Source organism: Neopsephotus bourkii, unplaced genomic scaffold, assembly GCF_033783945.1.
Source record: "Neopsephotus bourkii isolate Nb327-2 ecotype Australia unplaced genomic scaffold, CSIRO-AGI_Nbou_v1 NB_1846, whole genome shotgun sequence".
Lineage (NCBI taxonomy): Eukaryota > Metazoa > Chordata > Aves > Psittaciformes > Psittacidae > Neopsephotus > Neopsephotus bourkii.
In genome coordinates, this window is record NW_026902319.1 from 558,994 (window position 1) to 579,021 (window position 20,028).

Below are 20,028 nucleotides of genomic sequence, written 5' to 3' on the forward strand. Positions count from 1 at the left end.
CACCGAGCCGGCACCCGGACAGAGCCAGGCTGAGGAGGGGAGCGGAACACGCGGGGAGGGGCTCGTTCCGCTCGTTGCTATCGGTGCAGCGCCTCAATAAGCTCCGGCAGGTCCGGCTTAGCTCGGTGCTGTCTGCCTCGCCAGTCAGTCTAGGCTGTTTACGCCTCGGCGCTATCGGGCGCTTTCTATTCGAATCTGTCCGACGCTGTCAGCCTCGGTTCTTTCCGACTCGGCTCTGTCCGCCTTCGGTCTTTTTTTTTTTTTCCTTTTACGTTAAAATAGAATTTCTTATCCAAATGCAATTGAAGGTTACCTGTCAGAAGAGGTTAGAGGTCTGCTCTTTTCTCTCCTGAAGTGTGTCGTTTCACGTGTCAGTTTAGAAAGGATAATATTGTACAAAAGAACAAAGAAAAGACCTCTTTTGACAACGTTTTGTATTTGTTGATTAAAAAAAATCATTCCTCCCACCCAGTAGTAATAAATCATCTTGATAAACGTTGGAACTGTGTATAATGTCCCAGTACAAATTCTTGTTCAAATGCAGATCAGGCACTGTATGTGTAGTTGGCCACGTGATTAGGAAAGGGAGGCAGGGGATTTCTTTCGCAATCGATGCCAGATCTGCTTTTGGACCGGCTGGGAGAAAGCGTTTATAAAACAAGAGGACCATGCTCTTTTTGCCTTCTGCTAGCCATAGGCCTGGAAATCTTAAGTGCCGACTTCACTCCTGTGTCCGCCTCGGCTGTTTCGGTGTGCTCTGTCCGGCGCTGCCCGCCTCGGCTCTTTGCGTCTCTGGCTCTGGCAGGCGCCCCTCGCTTCAGCTCGTCTCTTCCCTGCTCGGCTCTTTCCGCCTCGGCTCGGCGCTCTCCGCCTCTCTTCGGCTCCTGTGGGAGTTTGGCGCCCCGTCTGAGATGCGGTTCCGGGTCCCGGCCCCACTTCTTCCCGAGAAGTGGCCACTCCCGGTGTAGTTTCCAGGGCCCGAGGTGTTGGCGGGAAGTATGTCCCGTGGGAGCGGAGAGGGGGTTTCCAGTGAAACGAGTTGGGCTGGGTTAGGCGAAATGGAGGGGCTCTCAATGCTCCTTTCCTTTCTGGAGGTGCAGGGGGTACCTTGGTGCCGGCCTTCCCGCTCCTTTTTTCTGTACTTTACCTTCCTTCATTCTCAGAGTTTGCCCTAGCCTTTGACATGCCGAACGTTATTAACTGTGTGGGCTTTTTGCCTTTCACTGAGGTAAATCCTTGCCTTTCTTTAACAGGTGTCTATACGGAGGTGCTGGAGAGTGAGGACCAGCACTGTGGTGTGTTGACACTGCAGTAAGGAGGAACAAGGCCTGGAGAAGTCTGGAAGAGAGAGAGATCCTCTGAAGGGGTCTGAGCAAGGGTTTGTGCTGTAAGGACACTTTCGGGAGGGCCCTTCCCGTTCAGCACAGCTGAAAATCTCACCCATTTCTGACTTAGTGTTTGAATTTTCCCTTTTCTTTATATAATTCAAATTTATTTGGTTTGAGTCTTAGACTGGCGATGCCTGCTGTTGGATGAAAGCTGGGGAGGCAAGGCCAATAGCACTGCAGCATCATGATCATTCTAAGATTAAGAAACATGGGCCTTTCTTGTCTCTAGTTCTCAGCCGATAGCGGAAATACCATTAGTATGGTCATCCTCAGGATTCTAGTCTTCAGGGTCATCTGATTGTTTCTTAATGGAGTATTTCAATTTGCCTGGGTGTTGATAACACCTCCTAATTTAGTATCATTTGAAAGTTTCAATGACTACCTCCTGTGCTAAACATCATAATTTAAAAATACTAAGTAGAGTCAGTCCTAATACCAGTCACTCAAGCTTGTACTTTTAAACCAGTATCGTATTTTTAATTTTGTCATTTGTTTATTTTCTTGTGGCATTTTTCCCTGTGATGCTTTGGGTACTTAACTGGAATTACAGTAGAATGGGATTTAACTCTTGGGTTGGTTTTTTTGTTTGTTTGTTTGTTTTTGTTCTAATAGTACAGAAATTTAAGCACTTGTTTTGAGATCATTTTGCTCCACAACTTTTTCGGCTTTTCAGAAAAATAATAATACATCACTGTGCTCTTTCCAGTATCAGAATGTCAGCTTTAATTCTCTCTTTTAAAAGAGGAATTAGGAAAGAATACTGTTAAAACTCATTGTACATCATTTGCAGGTTCCATTTTTTCTCTTTTTCTGATGGTAAGAGAAGTATATTGTCTGTATCATGAAAGTGGCCTTCACAATCACTTCTTTTATTACAGAAGTGACTTGAATCAGAGGATCTAGTGTTTGAATCTGCTGCAAGTCTGTTGGCAATGAGTGTCACTGATTAGCACCATGTCTCCCTTTGTATCATAAAGAAAGGTTTTGGCTTAGTTTTGTTTTTGTGAGCCACTAATGTCACTACTTCCTCTTACACTGAATTCAGTTTAGATTCTAAGGTTACCACCAGCTTTCATTTTGTTGATTATTGTGACAGTTCCTAGGTTGTGACTGTGTTGTTCTGGAACCATGTGATCTGGAGCAGTCTGCTGAAATCAAGGTTGTCCTACAAAGGTTGACAGCAATAGGAACAATGGTTTATTGTTTAAGTGGGAAACAATGGGTTTATACGTTTTTTTGTCTTTCAGATAGACAAACCAAATTAGTCCATTGCTTGAAGTCTGATTTTAGTATTTCAAGGTTTTTTTTCTGTCTTAATTTTAGCCATATGTTACAAGTTTCGTTGAAGCTGTAATAGAAAATACTTCTCTTACTCTGCCAGCCCATACATCCAAATTAACAATAAAAAAATCTTTGTTATTCTTGTTACTACAAAGATGGACCTAGTTAATACATAAAATGCCTGACTCATTCCCCATTCCCTCTCCTTGCCCTGTCCCCAAATACAGATGAACAGACACTCAGGTTTTGGTTTTTGGTCTGAAGATAAATTTTTGTTGTCGTTACAGGCATGAGTATTTTTACACATACCTGGGTATAAGCTGTTAGAGTGGGCTGTTCTGTACTCCTAAATTTTGCATTTGGTATTTGTTTGATAATTACATTGTTTTAACTTAAGGATGTTCATATTTTACAATCATACAGTGACTGGTTTGTTTGTTTCGGGTTTTTTTTGTAAATTATTTTGGTGTGTAAGAGGCCTGTGAAGTCATTTTGTTAGTCTTTCCGTCTTCGTTTGGGCCCACTGACTACTGCATGCTATTTTCCTTCTGCAAGCTGTGACAATATGCTTCAGGAGCTCTGTGGGATTTCAAAAGGAAATATGGAGCCTTCTGCAAGAATGCACAAAGTGCTACTTAGTCAGACGCTTGCTGAAATCTAAGTAACATACCCTTTATGTCAGGTTCCTGATGTGTGCCACTGGGGCAGCTCTGCTCTAGCTATTCATATGATTGCTCTGCTAGAAGAGCAGGAGCTCAGACAGCTATGACATACTGAGCTTCTCAGTGAGAAAATATGTTCATTTTTTGGTGCCTAACCAGATGGATTTGAGTATGTGATAATCTATCACTGTAGGTCACCAGCTGCTGAAATTGGGTTTTGTGGCTCCAGCTATTCAGCAGAAGGTGGCGCTTTGGGCTCTGTCTTACAGGCACAAGAAAAGGACAAAAAGGCACTTAATGATAGCTAGAGTCCAGTAATTCAGTTGCTCTAGACTTGTTTCATGAGAACTTATCATTCTTCCTGTCATTCCGTTGTTTAAGAGATGCATATTTTAAGTGACACCCAGGACTGGCTTTTAGAGCAGGGGCCTAATTAAATTCACTGCAGGAAACCTGGTAACATCCTTGGGAAATCCAGATTAACTTGTCTGTCCTAACCGGTGCTGTTGCAAGAGTAGGAGGTTGTTCCCCATGTCACTGCAGAGCTACCAGGGTGAGACTGTCTCTAGTACCAGAACACAGAAACATGGTGACAAAAGCAGTGAAGGTCAGAGCGGGGGGAATTGTGTTCATTGTACAAATGGTTTGTGTAGACAGTTACTTTAAATGGATTTTTTTTGTTTTGTTTTGATTTTTTTCCCCAAAGTTAAAATTTTCAGCTGTACAGCTGATGCCCAGTGAAATCTGTGTAAATGGCCTCTACCAAGTCAAGTGTCTTGCCAATACAGGGAATTTCATGTGTTGACAGAGGAAATCCAGACTTCTGCATTCTCTGGATTCAACTTCTTTATCATGATACTATCAAACTGTGCTTTTAAACTTGCTTAAAAACCAGTTATGATTTTAAGCTATGTATATGTAAATGATGTTAAGCTATATATATGTAAAGCTGTGATTACAGGTTCTTATATAATTTTACACTAAGAAATTTTCTACTATTGGTTGTATTCTCTATTTAGCAGTTACTGCAACTCCTCTGTTTGCTTGTACCTTCTGCCAGCACGTCATTAAGATTAGAGCTTGGAAACATTTAAAATGTTTTGTTTTATATTTTTTAGCAGATTAGGTGCTACTGTGATAGTGATAAAATGAATTTTAATTAACTTTTCAGCATAGGTGTGATGACTTCTCAAATTTCACTTTAACTTAATGATTTGTAAGCCTTGCTCAAGTGAAGAATGTCTGAGGACCTTGTGAATATCCAAGTAAACATCAAGGCCAGATTATGGGCTTTTATTACCTGTGCTAATTCAATTGAAATCCATGGCTTGTTAACTGAGCTGTACTGATTCTGATGGAAGATTAAATAGTGCCCATGTAGATTTCTATTGTGTTGATAAATTGCTACAAAAGGGATTTCTGCTGTCAGTGGATCAAATACAAAGACAAAATTTATTTCCTTCATGTAACAGTGATCATACTAGACATCCTGTCACATATTAGACATCCTCGCCCAGCCGCGCGCGGCACCGCCTCCAGAGGGAGCCCCCGCGCTGAGTGGAGCAAGCTTCTGACCGGCGTTAGGGAGGACCAATCAGAGAGTGCCGCCGGGAAGCCTGCTAGCCAATGGAGGGGAGGGGATGCGGCCTTTGGGCGGAAGTGGGCTTTCGGTGGTCGCGCTGAGGGTTGCCGGGAGGGCAGGTTGTCCGCGGGCTGCGTCGGCCGCCGGTACGTGGTCCGTCGCCGGTGAGGTTTTGCTGTAGCGCGACTTAGGCTCTTCTGTCTTCATCTGTGACCGGGAGAAACCTGCGGCAGGGCTTGGGCCTTCCCGGAGCCCGGCCTGGCCTAGTTTAGTCTGGCTCGTCTCGGCTGGGAGAACGGGAGGTTGGCGGCGACGGTGTCCCCGAGGCGCCGCTTCCCCTGAGGGGGATGCGTGCCCGCCGCTGACCTGCGCGGCTCCTTCTGTCGCGGGGCGTGGTGTTATCGTACCAAGCCTGGGGAAGGGGTCTTTCCGGGTTGCTCTGTTTGCAGGGTGGTCTGTCGTGGTTCAGGAAATGAATGCTTTATGTGCTTCTGGTGGAGTTAGTCCTGCTGAAAGTATACCTTAGTGAAAAGCTAGTGTGGATTTATTTAGTTTCTTGTATGCTGTGCATTGAAATGGCTTTCTTCTGGCTCATTTTCTCCCTTATATTGGTTTTATTTCTATTTGTATAATAACGTGGTCACACAAGTTGTTTAATGTGTATTTCTCGGGACATTTCCCTAGGTATTTTCATCTGTCAAAAATGGGTGAACCTCAGCAAGTGAGTGCTCTTCCTCCGCCTCCAATGCAGTACATAAAAGAATACACTGATGAAAACATCCGTAAAGGCCTGGCTCCAAAGCCACCTCCACCAGTGAAAGACAGTTATATGATGTTTGGTAATCAGTTTCAGTGTGATGATCTGATCATTCGACCCTTGGAGAGCCAGGGTATTGAACGGTTGCATCCAATGCAGTTTGACCACAAGAAGGAATTAAGAAAACTTAATATGTCCATCCTGGTCAATTTTTTGGACCTCTTGGATATCTTGATAAGGAGTCCAGGGAGTATAAAGCGAGAGGAGAAACTGGAAGACTTGAAACTGCTTTTTGTTCATGTCCATCATCTTATAAATGAGTATCGCCCGCACCAAGCTAGGGAGACACTGAGAGTCATGATGGAGGTGCAGAAACGGCAGCGTTTGGAAACAGCAGAGCGGTTTCAGAAGCACTTGGAACGAGTTGTAGAGATGATTCAGAACTGCCTGGCTTCCTTGCCTGATGATCTGCCTCATTCAGAGGGAGGACTGAGAGTGAAAGTGGAACCAATGGATCCTGGTGATGGCAACAACTGTATGGGACAGAGCGAAAAGCAGAGAGAGCGTTCTGGTAGCAAGAGAGATCAGGTTTTAGACAAAGACGCAGCTATGTGTAGCATTATTGATGAAATGACATGAAAACCCCCACTTTTCTTAGCTCATTGTAGTGAGAGGCACAATGGATTCTGAAGATACGCATTGTTTTGCTGCTGTACAAGCAGACAGGGCATTGTACACCTGCTAGAGGTCACGAGGGACTAGGCAGCTGAAGATGTTTTGTGAACTGTGTGGTTATTGGTAGAACCAAAATGTATGCTTTTTGTTAAATACATCATGTGAGGCGGTAGCCTCAGATTAAAGTTAGCTTCTGTTGTACTTTCAGTTGTCACTTTCTGCTTTTTTGGGGTATGTTTTGTTTGTGTGTGTTTGTTTTTTTTTTTGTCAATTGCTTTATAGTGTGGAAGCAAATAAGGGGTCTGACCTAGAGGAATTGCAGTTGACAGTTCCTCTGTTCCAAATAAGTGTATTTGTTTATAGTATCGGTGGATCTTTTCAGGAATGTGTACTTCAATATTAAAATCAGTGTAAAGTCTGCAAAATCTGTTCCTTTCTGGTTTGGTCATAATATAACTGTACTAAAGAGGACCTAAGAATTTCTTTATTACTGCCCTAGTTTCAGCTGGGAGAAAGTTAATTTTCTTCCTAGTAGCTTGTGCAGTGCTGTGTTCTGGCTTTAGTCTGAGAACAATGCTGATAACACACCTATGGTTTAGTCATTGTCAAGTCCTTCTTACCTTGATCATGGATTCTCTGCCAGTGGGGATGCACACAGGAAGCCAGGAGGGAGCACAGCCAAGACACCTGAGAGCTGAGGGATATTCTATACCGTAGAATGTCATGCCTAGTATAGAAACTGGGGGAACTTGGCTGGGAGCCACCGATCGCTGCTGAGGGACAGGCTGGGCACTGGTCAGTGGGTGCTGAGAAACTGTATTGTACATTACTGTTGTTTGCTTTGTTGTGAAGTTTGTCTTATAGCTCTCTTTGGTGTTTCCCTTGTAATCATTATTAGTAGTATTATACCTTATTTTAATTATTAAATGCTCTTATCTCAACCCATAGGTTTTTATTTTTATTTTTTGTTTTATTTTCCTCTGCATTCCACTCAAAGGGGTCAGGGTGAAGGGAAGTGAACCAGATGTGACTTATTTTCCAGCTGGAATTAAACCATGATGATCACAGATGATATAATTTGCCTTATAGAGACACACTTGTCAGGAATCTGAACAACTAAATGAATTAAAATTAATTGGGTTTTAATTTTCTTAGGTGTAATTCATAACCAGTCTTGAGTTTACAAAAATGTCTACCTTGGTTTTTACACATAGATGCATATACTGACATTTCCTCCACAGTTAAGATACCTGCATGAAGTGAATCATTTTGCAGTACAGGTGCTTTGTATTTGCTTTTCAGGTGAGTCCTATGCCCAGCTAAGTGTTTTTCTCAGGAAGAAGAGTCTGGCTAGATAATTAAGCTTTACAGTCATTGAGAACTTATGAGTCTGAAAGAGCCTGCAAGTACTCTATCAAGTGGAATCCATATCAACTGTATTTAAAAAACATTTGAGTTTAATCAAGAGGAAAAGAATGACTTGACAGTGAAGAAGTGGCTTCTTTACCCTGCCCCTCCTGTCAGGAAAATCTTACCTCCATCTTTTTGTCATGTTAACACCATAGTATAGGATCATACAATCATTTTCATATGGTAATTTTTGTTGTTTTCAGAAATGTTACTTAAATGGGCAGGCAAAAGGTAGTAGGGATTGAGCTCGGTGCAGATGAACTAAAGTATGTTTATGACTCCTTGGAGGACATCTTCTGCTATTTTAAGTGCAAGCAACAGAAAGTAGAAAGGTTATTTTAGAAATGTATAAATAATTCTACAAAGTTAACACTTTTGTCCTTTACTCAGCCACTACTGTTTCCTTCCTTCCTTCTCTCTGAACTAGATATAATTTGTATTGCTTGTAGGTAACTAAAACAAGTGCAAGGGAGCAAAACTGATTTCATATCTACTTCATATCTGCTATGTTTTTTCATGTGCAAGATCCAAAGAAACATTTAGTGCCTCCAGGATAAGTTTGTCATGACCCTTTTAACTTCCCCATTCAAAAAGAACTGTCATAGATGATCAATGATTTTCTGTTGATATTTGTCTAATTTTTATGCTTTTAATAAATTTGTAGGCCTGGGTACCAAAATACTACTCAAGCTGGGTCCTGTCAGCAGCTAAGCATTGCAGTAAGCTTTGTGAAACCATTGAGGTAATTGGGGATTGTGTCATTTAAAGAATACTCAAAGCTGCTTTCATTGTCAAAAAGGTTTCATGGGTAATTTCTTTATTCTAGATTATCCTTTTTCTATGTTTAAGGAAAACATTGGAAAGCTGTGGGAGGCTTCCAGGGCTTTTTTCAGCCAAAACGTGGACTTTTTCTTCCATTGTCAGCTATCAAAGCAATGATAGTTGTCCCTTTTTCTATTACAAGTTTGCTTTTGGAAAACAATGGTTGGGAGCTGCAGTGGAGTCAGTCTCAGGAAATGGCATTTCAAATGCTGCAGGACGATGTGACTCTCTGAGTAGCAAATTTGTTTATAACTCTTCTCCAGTGTGTTAATTAACTTGCTCCTGATGATCTTTCCTTACCTCAGCAAATCCTGATTCTATTTTTGGATGGGATATCTGAAGTGTTCTGCTTCAGAAATGTTAACGTATGCAATATGTGTTGGATTATATATGCCTTATGAAACTTGATGAGATAAAGTTGATGTCAGCACTTTGCAGGCTCTTAATTAAAAAAAAAAAAAAAAGGAAGGAAAAGACAAAGCCCATCCCTGCTCTTACACTATCTGAACAAGCACAGAGCTAACAAGTAGTACAGTTACTTGAAAAGTTCCACAAGTTTCTTGATACAGAGAAGCCAAATATGTCACCAGTGGGTAAAAGTGGAAAGTTGGTAGCTCTATTCATCTAGGGAGGAAAGAAGAATAAGTTATTTAATGATATGGCTTTAAAATAGTGCAGAGATGTTTTCAGTAATGCTTTAAGCTTATTCCAATGTTTAATATTTTGCTTTGGTGTTATTTTCACAAAGTATGGTCTGACTCTGTGCTCTGATTCAAGAAAAAATGAGCCTCTGCTTAAAAGGGCTGCATGAAAAAGCTGATGTTGGCACATTTTCTACAGAAATAGTGCTCACTTCCTGCACAAACTGAAAACAAGAACTTGGAAAACAGGCAAGTAGAAACTCAGAAATTATATCAAGGCTTTCCATATGGACTGTGAGGTGAAATCTAAAGCAACTGCGTTAAGTGGTGCCCTGTAGCTATCACATTCTCTTATTATGTGACCAGAATGGCTTTCCTGGGGATACAGACAGCACCCAAACTACTGTAGACTATTGTATGAACAAAACAACCTGGGTGAAGTGAATAAAACGGGCTCAGGCAGAGTTTTGGGATAACTTTCCTTGTTTTCCTACCCTATTATTTCAGAGCTCAGATGTGGCCCATATGGAAGAAGAATACATGTGGATCTGTGCACACTGCATGTTATTGCAGATAACTGGCAGAATGGATGTGTCCTGGTCTGCAGGTGTCACACACTGAACCACCAGGAGTTCATCAGCCAGTGCCATGCACTATCATGGTTGTTAGTGATCAGAATTGTTCGTTTGTCTAGCACTTATTTGCAGTTTCTGTTTCCCCAAACACAAGGAGCAGAGGAAGCATTTTCTTAAGAGTCCTGCTTCCAGACACCGCATGCAAAAATCCCCCTTTATCCTTCCTTTCAGTTCTCTCCTACAAGTATGTTGCTGATGTCTGTCTCCCAGCTACTTCTATCCCTTGTTTTTCTTCCTTTTCACTTAAAGAAGCTATCGCTTTGGTGACCGTTCTCGTGTAAGGTAGATGAACAACACAGCTTTGTTGGTTCTGATTCTAGCTTCATGTATGGTTTGGGGTATGTTTTTGTAAGCATCTCTGCTGTTGCAGTTGTTGCTAACAAGTTACTGCTTAGGACTTAATTCTGTATGTGTAAAATAGCGTGAGGTAGGTTAGTTGCTTCAGCAAAGAACACTTGTTGGCCCTAGATCAAACACACTTGATCACAGCTGCATTTCTAATCCAAGCAACATGGAAAAACATGATGTCCTCAAGAACAGTTAGGTAATCCAGGGACAAAGAGAATGGCCAAGGAGCACCACTTCTCAAAAGCTGTATTTCAGCAACATTTTGTCAGCGAGTCTTGAGCCTAGGATGATACGGTTTCCACGCTGCATTTGAAGTGTCCTGTGTATTCTGCATGTTTTACTTTATATTGCAAAAGCTCAGATGCATACAGAATTTTTAAGAGTCAAATGAAAAAAGACTGTAACTGTTGGGCTACACCTGCGCAAGAGTAGGACAGCTTTTCAGTAACACCAAATTCTAGCCTACAAAGAAAACAGCATTTGCCTAAAGATGCTCTGAGTTGCATCTGTTAGAACCAGAAACTTATGATTAAGTACTTCAGTAGTTTGTCCTAGGAAACTTGTTTTTGCCAAATCTTTTCCATTTACCACAGCCTCGCATAGCCTGGGTAATTTCTTACCCAAATTGTCTGCTATGGCAAACATGGGCAGGGGGGGCAGTATGGGGCAATAGGTTACTGAGTGCTGTCAGCTCAGTGATGCTGACAACAGTTTCATCTACTGTAATCCGACAGATCTGGAAAAAATGAGAAGTAGATTTCTGAAGTGCTGTAAAGTATCTTAACCTTTTAGTCAAACCACAGTCAGCAACAGTACAGTTGTGGACACGGCCACCAGCAGCAGTCCTTGCTTGTGCTGCTAGAGACTACCAGACTAACCACGGGAAAGGCAATCCGGATTAGACTAAAAGGGCATTCGTGGCTGAAAATGGCACAGTAAGGAGTAAAACCAGAAGTCTGTGAAGAAGATAACTTTTCTTGAATGTCCAAAGGGTCATCAGGAGTGTTGTTCCTCATCTTCAGCCACAATGTCATCTTGTTTCTGCATGAGCTGGGTTCTTCTTATCCTGTTGACAGGTAACTGAGTCTAAGTGAATAGGTGGAGCTGGATGGGGTTAACATGCATCAATGTTTCTGAGGGCTGCAATGTTGTGTTACAACGGAAGGGTGACCACGTGGCACAGAAGCTGCATGTTTGTGTTATGAATAGAACTTTGTCACTGTGCCTCAGTATCTTCTTACAGTCTTATTTCCTTTTTAAAACAAAATGATGTTTAGGGTATGTATGATGGTTTTAAAGATGTTCCTGTTAGTCTTATTGTTGAATTATCTTTTGTTTCTTTTTTGGGAATTACAATCTGAGATGAGCAGAGAACTTTAAATCATTTGAGAAAACATGTAAAATGGATATTTCACTTCAACTGGCCTTGTAAAGGGGACTGCTTAGGAAAACAGAGTGAAGGTCAACTGTGGCTTCTGGTGGTTTTTAGCTAATATGAAATTTTATTGGAACAAACAGATAATTTTTCCTTTTTTATTCTGATAATAATTCCTTTTTAGTTCTCTTTTTTGTTCTAGGAAAATATTGTTAAAGGCAATAGGACTAAAAAAACAGGTTGCAGGGTGGTGATAGTATAGGCAGACATTAAAAATTTGGTGGTACGATAAGTTCAGCAGACAGAAAAGTTGTATCACAAATACTGTTCCTTGTAGTCCTTTATAAAGCCTTTTATGATGAAACTCATTTCAAGTTTGCTGTTTTATATTAAACAAAATATGTTAGTTTCAGAGATTAGTTTCTAGTATGCTATTGTGGCAGAATCTCTGCGTGCAGAGTTGTTTTTAACCATAATAGCTTAGGAAAACGACTGAGCTGGGCGAAACAGCTTTTTCACAAGGGACAATTGCAACGAAGCCCATGTAGAGCATGTGATCCACTGGTGCATGTTGGCAAGTGTGCCCTGGGGAGCTCCCCTCCTAATTACAGACTGCTAGACTTAATAGAGATAATTTGTTTCCTGTAGTTGCTGCAGAGAATTCTACCCCTGAAACGTTAATACAGATAGATTTAAATACTTACACATGATCCCATGTTACTGAATTGGGTTAGAAATACGTGGTAGTAAGAATATGGCAAACAGTTTTCTTGGATGTACAAGTAGACAAAATGTACAACTCAGGAGCCCTGCTGCATAACCTGTTAGAAGAAGGTGGCTACAGGCTGGCTATAAATAACTGGATCACCAGAACACAAATGATTTTGTGTGGCACTTAACAGAGCTTTTATCAAAACCCTCCTGAAGGGAATATTGACTGGATTGGTCTAAATACAGCAAAATAAACTATCTCACAGTGATGAATGGGCTGCTGGCTGCTAGGTCTCACTGTTCTAACTTGAATTGAGCGACACAACCTTCTGGAAACGCGAAAAATGACCTTTAATGGGAAACAAACAAGTTAGAAACTGCATAAGAATGAGGGAAGAAAATAAGGTAGTAAAAGAAGAGGATATAAAATCTCTCAGTAAAGCTCTGAAAAATATCTCCTGATAGGAATGGTCTAAATCTGGCATTAGGCAAGAACAAAGGGAATGTATTCAGTAGTGATCATTCTGATGAAACCTGCCTTTCAGTGGCTTTTCATGGAAAGGGAGGAAGGGTTTCCCCACAATGATTTTAATCACGGTCAATGTCCCGCTGTTCCTCCATGTGTGGCTTGGATTAAATCTAATCTAAGGCGGAAACTAACAAGATAACAGACTGGACGTTGCTGAAGAGATGCCACAGAGATGTGCAGATCCAAAACTCTTATTTTCTCTTTACCTCTCTGCTTACCTGCAGGGGCTACAGAAAGTGTATTTCTTCTTTCTCTGGCTAGAGATGCATTCTGAACAAATCACTTGCCCAACCATTATCCCTTACTGCTGGGATTCACATCTATTCATGGAAAACCTAACACAGCAGTGCCTGGTGGTGTTTGCAAGATGGGAGGTACCAAGTCATGCAAGATGTGTGAGAAGCTTCCACTTGCATGCCCTGTGCTCAACAACTGTTTGCCTTTCTGTCCACAGGCCCCACAGTATCAGAATCAGTTGTGAAAGGAGAGGCTGGTCAGAATGTCACTGTGCCCTGCTTTTACAGTGTTAAGAGTACATACGACATAACATCAATGTGCTGGGGTCGTGGCAGCTGCCCCTCTTCAAAGTGTTATCAGCCCATTATCTGGACAGACGGATGGAAGGTGACAGTACAGGATGACAGCAGGTATACGTTGAAAGGGAACCTGCTTGTGGGCGATGTGTCCCTCACAATCATGAACGCCAAGGAAGCAGACAGCGGGACATACTGCTGCCGCGTGGAGATCCCAGGGTGGTTCAATGATCAGACAAGTAACCATGAGGTTGTGATAGAGAAAGGTGAGTGCAGAGGTATGTTCTTGTGCGAGTACCATTGTGGTAAATCTGCTGTTGGGTCTCGATTTCAAAGCTTGTTTTGGAAATGATTTATATAATCATCTATAAGACTGATCTTTAGGACTTTGCAGAACTGCTGCTACTGCTGTTTAAATGGAGCAGTCTTTGGCATTGTTGTAATCCCAGCACAGCCACTGCAATTAAAAAAGGACATGGTGCTTTGTTTAATGGCGCACAACACTACTGAGCTTTCTTAGAAACACTATTTGAAGAATTCAAGAGAAAGGGCACCGCAGTCTCATTAATTCATCCAGAGCATTATAGTTTTCATAGAGAAGGGTGGTTCATTTTCCCTCCTTAATTCTAGAGTAAAGCACAGAGACAAAACATTAGTATAGACTTGTTGGTTTTAATAGAATCTTCCTTTGATTTTTAGTTTTTTGTCCTGTTTGTAAAAAGCATGATAATGTACAGAATAAGTGACTGGCGGATATACTTTGTAGCCGGTGCTAGTAAATTTATTATAGAAACACTTTATTCTTTTCACTACATGAAATCACACTAAGGTTTATTGTAACGTATGTTGGTTTTGTTTTATTTTTTAATATCAGCTAGGATCTCTACTGCAAGTCCTCACACTTACACCTCTGAACAGACTTCAGGTAACTTTTATCCAAGTATTAATCTCAATAGCATATATGAACTATATTGCAAATGGGGATCTTAGGAAACAAAGTGACAGATGATAGAAAATTTGGCTAAAATTTACTAAACATGACCATAGAACCAGAGATTGGAACTTGAATTTAAATTCTGACTTTCTATAGAGAGTCCAACAGGAGGAATGTGTATACATGGGAGGAAGCTTGATTCCAGGTGTTATGCTTATGTAGATGTTTTATTGGTACTGTGAGCATTGTTTTCCTTGTGGCTGTTGTTTTGGTGTGTTGTTTTATTTGTGCTAAAATGTTTTCTGGAAATGCATCCTATGAACAGGAAACCACAAATTTTTAGGAGTTTGGTGTTTCCACCACTTAGTTTATTTGTTGCTTTATAACATAGAACTGTTTTACTGGGCTAGCTCAAAGTACATCTAATTCAGGACCCTGTGGCAGTCCACAGCAGCTGATTAAGGAGGACTGTAGAAACAGGGCAGTAATCTTGTGCTACAGCACCAAAGAGTATTCTTCTGCCCTGCTATAACGTGTGTCTTAGGGGGCTGCCCACGTCCTCTGTAGCCTATGCATATTTAATAATGTGAGGCCCCTCATTGTACCAGAAGAGACAGTGAACAACTCAGTTTCTCCAGTCCACTCACAAGTTTATAGATTTGTATCGTATACCTACTCAGCTGCATCTTTTTCAGTCTGAAAGACACAACTTTCATTTCTAGTGCACAAGAGAGCTCATGGTGTAGATAACTTAATCTCTGGATTTTGAACACAAAATCAGGGAGGCTTTTTGTATTTCTTCCCATGTCTCGAATGTTTCCACCTACACAACTCTAAAATGTTACTACAGTTGTGTTTCCTTCTTGGAAGAAGAAGTGAAAACTTTCTCAGCTGTTTCTGTTCTAGTTGCAGATAGCATGGCTTCCAATCTTAGAACTCACAGGTTTTCTTAACCTTGTGACATCTTCCTCAGTCTTCTGGTGGAACAATTTATGTTTTTAAAACACAAATTAATATGTGCATGTTCACAGAGAGGGAGGCTGGAAAAGGCAGGTGGCCATATGTAGGAATAGTCCAGAATCTCCAATAGAAGAGACCAGTGAAACAGATGATCCTGTCCTCTTCAAAATAAAGCTTCTGGGGTGAGAGTAACAATTTAAAACATTAAATGAACGTTTAACAATTTAAATGTTAAATGAAGCTGGGGTTGTCATAATGTGAACAGGAAATTCTGTTTCCAGGAGGGTTGTATATCATCATGGAGAAACTGAGACTGATGGTACAGAAGACACGAGTTTATAGCTCTGAATTTTAAATACTGCAAAGAGCTTTGCCCTGGGGAATTACCTCAAAATATGCTGCAAGTCCTTATGCAAACACATCACACACTGCTCAGTCTGTTTACTGTATAGCTGCCTGGGACTTTGAAAAGATCACTTGCTTTCTCTAACTCTGCACCACATTTTCAAGGCCCTGAGGTAACCTTAGTCATTTTTCATCAGAAAACCCATGTTTGCTTTAGGTGTCCAACGCCTCTTCATAGCTCCAGAAACAGAAGCCTACCTTGGATACTCCTTCCAAACACTGTGTTAAGGTAATAGCAAGACCTAAGTGTTACTGGAAGGAATTCAAAGATCTGAAAAGGGCAGCAGAGGCTCAGTATTCAGTGTTTTGTGCTGCCCTCTGAAAACATCAAACTCTTTGTGATACACAGGGCTGAGACTCCTGCTAAAGAGATACTTAAGTTCAGTGGTCCCAGGTCAGCAGTACAAATTCCTTCCTGTCAAAGCAGAATGATTCCCTGTGCAAGTGATGTTTGTCTTGCCTTTTCTCAGCTCCTGGGAGTGCCAGTGAATCCTCCTTTACCATCACAAGAAGGCCATCGGTTTCTGCTTCAGAAGCTCCTGAGACCGTAAGCATCTTTGTTGTGCTATAGGCAAAATGGATAGTCAGGAGGTTATTGGGTCATCCCTACAGTTCACTTGCACTTCTTTAGCTGGACTGCAAAGAATGCTGTTTTTTTTTTTTTTTTGTAGTCTGCACGTTTAGTGCTTATGAAAGAATGCTTATGTGCTCATTATTAGGGAGAAAAAAATACAAGACCTGCTTTGCATGCATAAAGTACTTCCTACTAATGGAGGAAGAGCTTTGAAAACATCTATATTGTCTTTCAGGCCTCTGGTCCCTGCTCAAACACCTTGGACTGCTTGGACGTAACTGCAAACCTGCAGGTACAGGAGGATATGGGGGAGTGAAAGTTGCATCACCTAACAGCAGAGGGATGCTCTATAATACCGTAAAGTGGGGCTCAGACTGGGACTTTTACTACAGACCTGCCGAATACATAAATGGCCTTTGAGTACTGTATGGGCTTCTTGCTCTCAGTGCCATTAATGCTCATCTGTTTTGTGTTTTACAGAACGTGTCTGTATCGCTTCCCAGTCAGCAGCATTCACGAAATGAACTATACATTGGGATCGGTTTATCTGTGGTCCTTCTAGCCATCCTGATTTTGGCTCTGTTCCTCACTAGACGTAAGTAGTTTCCACAGGTGGTTATTCAAGGATTGATTGCATATGCTAAATCACAGCTGTCTTCTGCTTCAGGGAGGTGTGAGCTAAGATCTTTAGATGGCCCCACTCTATGCCCTGCACTGTGATTGCTTGCTCAGTTCTTCCCCTTTGCCTCTAGAGCACAGGACAGCAAAGCGTAAATGTGATATGAGCCCGTCTCTCCCATCCCACTTCTTTCCTCTTTCCCATGCCTCAGTTGCCATGTTGTCCCAGTCCTTCCCAATCATAATGGGAAGGGCACTGGTTTCATATAATTATGTCCAATGTTCTTCTGTGTGTCATACTTTCTGCATAGAGGCTTTTTGTTAGATTAAGCCATATGAATTAAATTTCATAGGAAATAATGGGAATTCCCCATACTGAAAATATCTGCTTAAAGTTCCCTTATGTAGTTTCTTATACTTGATTTTTTTTTAACCCTCTACTTGCTTCTGATGGTTTAAAGAAATCTTTTTTTTTCTTCTTTTTTTTATTTATTTTCATTCTTGATGGTCCTTAGAATATTTACTCAATACGAAGAAGACGGGTGACTTTTCAAAGTAAGTATTCTGTTTCTGCTTGGGCTAATAGGACAAACTAGGTTGCAGAAAGAAAATGTTGCCAGTAAGCAGACCAGTCCAGCACATACTTTGACTTTCGTTTTTAATGTCAGGTTAATAGGACACATTGCAAAAAGAAGTAACTAAATCCTGCTACTTACCGTTAGTTAGTAAGCAAAAATGAATGTAACTGTCAGTTCATTGCATTAGGAAGCATGCAAACTTTAGCTGTGGGTTGTCTCATAAGTGGAAAAATGATTCATTGTCAGTCATGTTTGGATAAGTGGGGTTTTGCATATTTTACATTTTCCAGGGGGCTGGTTGATGTAGCTCTCTGCTCTCTGTTTCTATTGTCTGCTTTATGTTTAACAGCATGGTTTTTACTCTTGTGCAGCTTTGTTGCATTTTGGAGGCCAGAAGGTGCAGGGAACCACAGTGCACTGGAAGATGATGTCCATGCAGAGGAAAATGTTTATATAGTGCACTAAGGACTATATGCATGCTTGCCTTGGTCAGCGCTGAGAAATCAAATGGCTTGAACAATGTTAGCTGCTCCCTCTGCTCAGCAGCTAAATGTGACTGGACTATTGAAGCATTATTCACATCATTCTGGTAAAACAAATAAAAGCTACACTTGTAATTAAACTTTTTTATCAGCCTGTTCCAGAAACAGAAACCCTACTGGCTTGTATGGAAATTTCCAGAATCTACTTATCAAACTCTAAAGAAAGTTACCATTATATTTATTATCTGCTTCAACTTCTCTTTTCCTTTTTGGAAAAAAAAAAAAAGAAGGAAATGCCAGAATAGCAATTTCATCACAAAAGGAAAACCACAATTATACACTGTGAAGACAAAACTTTTTTTTTTAATCTGTCAGTTAAAAAAAGAGTCCATGCCCTCAGAGGGCAGAAGCAAAAGCTACACGAGTCCATGCCATCAGAGGGTAGAAGCAATTGGATAGCTGCCATGACAAAGATCACACATAATAAAACTTGATGTATTAGTATTTCAATACACATTTCGTTGAATTTGCATTGAAGTCATATATCCCCAGTCCTGGTAACAGCTCAATAGCGCAATATACATCCATCCACAATTAAATCTGGAGGAGCTATTGAACCCCCCTCATGGGCTCTCCTCAGAGCCTACAGGATCAGTATTTCCATGTGCAGAATACTCACAGCTTCTTTTTGGAGAACTGTGACTGAATGTGTTTTCCTCTGCAATATACATCACTTTTTCTGTGTCTTTTCTTTTCACCTTGGATATACAGCATAATGCATACAAATACATGCAGGCAGCAGCACCCTGTGCTTTTTCATTACTTCTATTCATTTAGGTGGATCTTGGAACAGCTATTTCCTAATGAGCCCTAGACAGGAGCAGGTGGCACTTGGAACCCTGTTAGCCTATTAAGAGGTCATTCAGCTGCACATAAGCTGCCATCACATTGAGTGTGGTAAGGTTAATGAGCTGCAAACTGATTTGTTTGAGACAGCTCTCTCTGTTCACCTTCTGCCTGCAAGAAGCCACTAGATAGCAGCACAGGAGCAGAAAGCAAGCCACATTTTCCTGGTTCTTCTCAGCACACTTGGATTTTGGGTGGCCTTTTTCAATGCACTCTGCTGCATTTAGCCCAGTCTTGCGAAGTAACAAAGCTGGTATGATGCTGCTTTCATCCTCTTCCTTCCCTGGACACCTGCAGCACAGTGACTGGCTCCGTTTGGACAAGCTCCATGAAAAATGATAGCTGGATACTGACACAGATTTGTGCCCCAGGTGGGATTCAGCTGCTCCCTGCACTGGCATAAGCTGGGCATTGGCTCACGGCCACTGATTGATGGTGGGTGATGGGAAACAGAGTTGTAGTTAGGATCATTGCAGGGAAAATGTCGGCAGGATATTGGATGTATCAGGTTTCGTTAGTTCTCTTCTTGTCAGACCAGCTGGGGCTGTATGTACTTGGCATTGTATGAACTGTACCTGGTAGAATACAGCAAATTAGATATTTTACTGACTGCTGGTTAACCTGTCTTATATTGTTGACAAAAGGATGCTGCTGAACTGTTGAGTATGTCCCCACTGGCTGCTGTTTATGCTGCTCTGATACATGTGAGGATACAGAGCAGCATTGCATCATCACTTTCATTCAGAATAAACTCTGAATAGTTATTCGAGCTTCACGCTGCTTGATCTGCTACTAAGTTGGCTACAGCAGCATCAGTTGGCTGGTGAATGAAAGGCATCCTGACTTTGCCTGAGCCTAATCTACTGGGAGACTACTTCATGCCACATAATGTAGTGGTGGTGTGCTGGGTGAGGAAGTTAATGAGGTGGCCTCCCATGCTGATGTACTACTGAGTCCAACAGGTCTGCAATGACAAGAGTCCTTCTCTGATGCCATGTGTGTGGGATGCTGAGCAACTACTCCCTCTCCAACCTTCCTGTGCTACTCAAGATTTTGGAGACCTGTTTACAGTACCCCATAGCTTATCTTTTTTTTTTCCAGACTGACTCATCTTGGACTACCAATCTGATTCTCATGTGGAACTTCTTCCCATGCATTTCACCATTCTTTTTGCCCTTCTTGGAATGCTTTCTGAATCTTAAAATATGCTCTTGAGGGGACT

At 41.4% G+C, this 20,028-nt stretch overlaps 2 protein-coding genes across 4 annotated transcripts; both read left to right on the plus strand.

The window, feature by feature from the left end:
- Nucleotides 1–5,354: 5,354 nt before the first annotated feature.
- On the plus strand, nucleotides 5,355–6,546 carry MED7 (mediator complex subunit 7). The gene has a single exon (XM_061344024.1). The coding sequence runs from the start codon at nucleotides 5,617–5,619 to the stop codon at nucleotides 6,307–6,309; it is 693 nt and encodes a 230-aa protein (XP_061200008.1). The 5' UTR covers nucleotides 5,355–5,616; the 3' UTR covers nucleotides 6,310–6,546.
- Nucleotides 6,547–9,772: 3,226 nt separating this feature from the next.
- Nucleotides 9,773–18,040, plus strand: LOC133207270 (hepatitis A virus cellular receptor 1 homolog). 3 transcript variants are annotated; one of them, XM_061344028.1, is made up of 8 exons: nucleotides 9,775–11,277; nucleotides 13,271–13,615; nucleotides 14,224–14,274; nucleotides 16,119–16,195; nucleotides 16,458–16,514; nucleotides 16,703–16,817; nucleotides 17,356–17,395; nucleotides 17,790–18,040. In XM_061344028.1, the coding sequence occupies exons 1-8, from the start codon at nucleotides 11,229–11,231 to the stop codon at nucleotides 17,881–17,883; spliced, it is 828 nt and encodes a 275-aa protein (XP_061200012.1). In that variant the 5' UTR covers nucleotides 9,775–11,228; the 3' UTR covers nucleotides 17,884–18,040. The 3 variants fall into 3 exon arrangements, with proteins under 3 accessions (XP_061200015.1, XP_061200012.1, XP_061200014.1); XM_061344031.1 differs by lacking the exon at nucleotides 14,224–14,274 and having other exon boundaries at nucleotides 9,773–11,277; XM_061344030.1 differs by lacking the exon at nucleotides 17,356–17,395 and having other exon boundaries at nucleotides 9,776–11,277.
- Nucleotides 18,041–20,028: the final 1,988 nt, after the last annotated feature.

Bases quoted from the DNA above. Each gene is read 5' to 3' on its own strand.
- MED7 (XM_061344024.1), top strand. From the start codon at position 5,617: ATGGGTGAACCTCAGCAAGTGAGTGCTCTTCCTCCGCCTCCAATGCAG.
- LOC133207270 (XM_061344028.1), top strand. From the start codon at position 11,229: ATGTCATCTTGTTTCTGCATGAGCTGGGTTCTTCTTATCCTGTTGACA. The intron at 16,515-16,702 runs GTACAGGAGGAT...TGTGTTTTACAG, and splicing joins ACGTAACTGCAAACCTGCAG to AACGTGTCTGTATCGCTTCC. The intron at 17,396-17,789 runs GTAAGTATTCTG...ACTCTTGTGCAG, and splicing joins AAGACGGGTGACTTTTCAAA to CTTTGTTGCATTTTGGAGGC.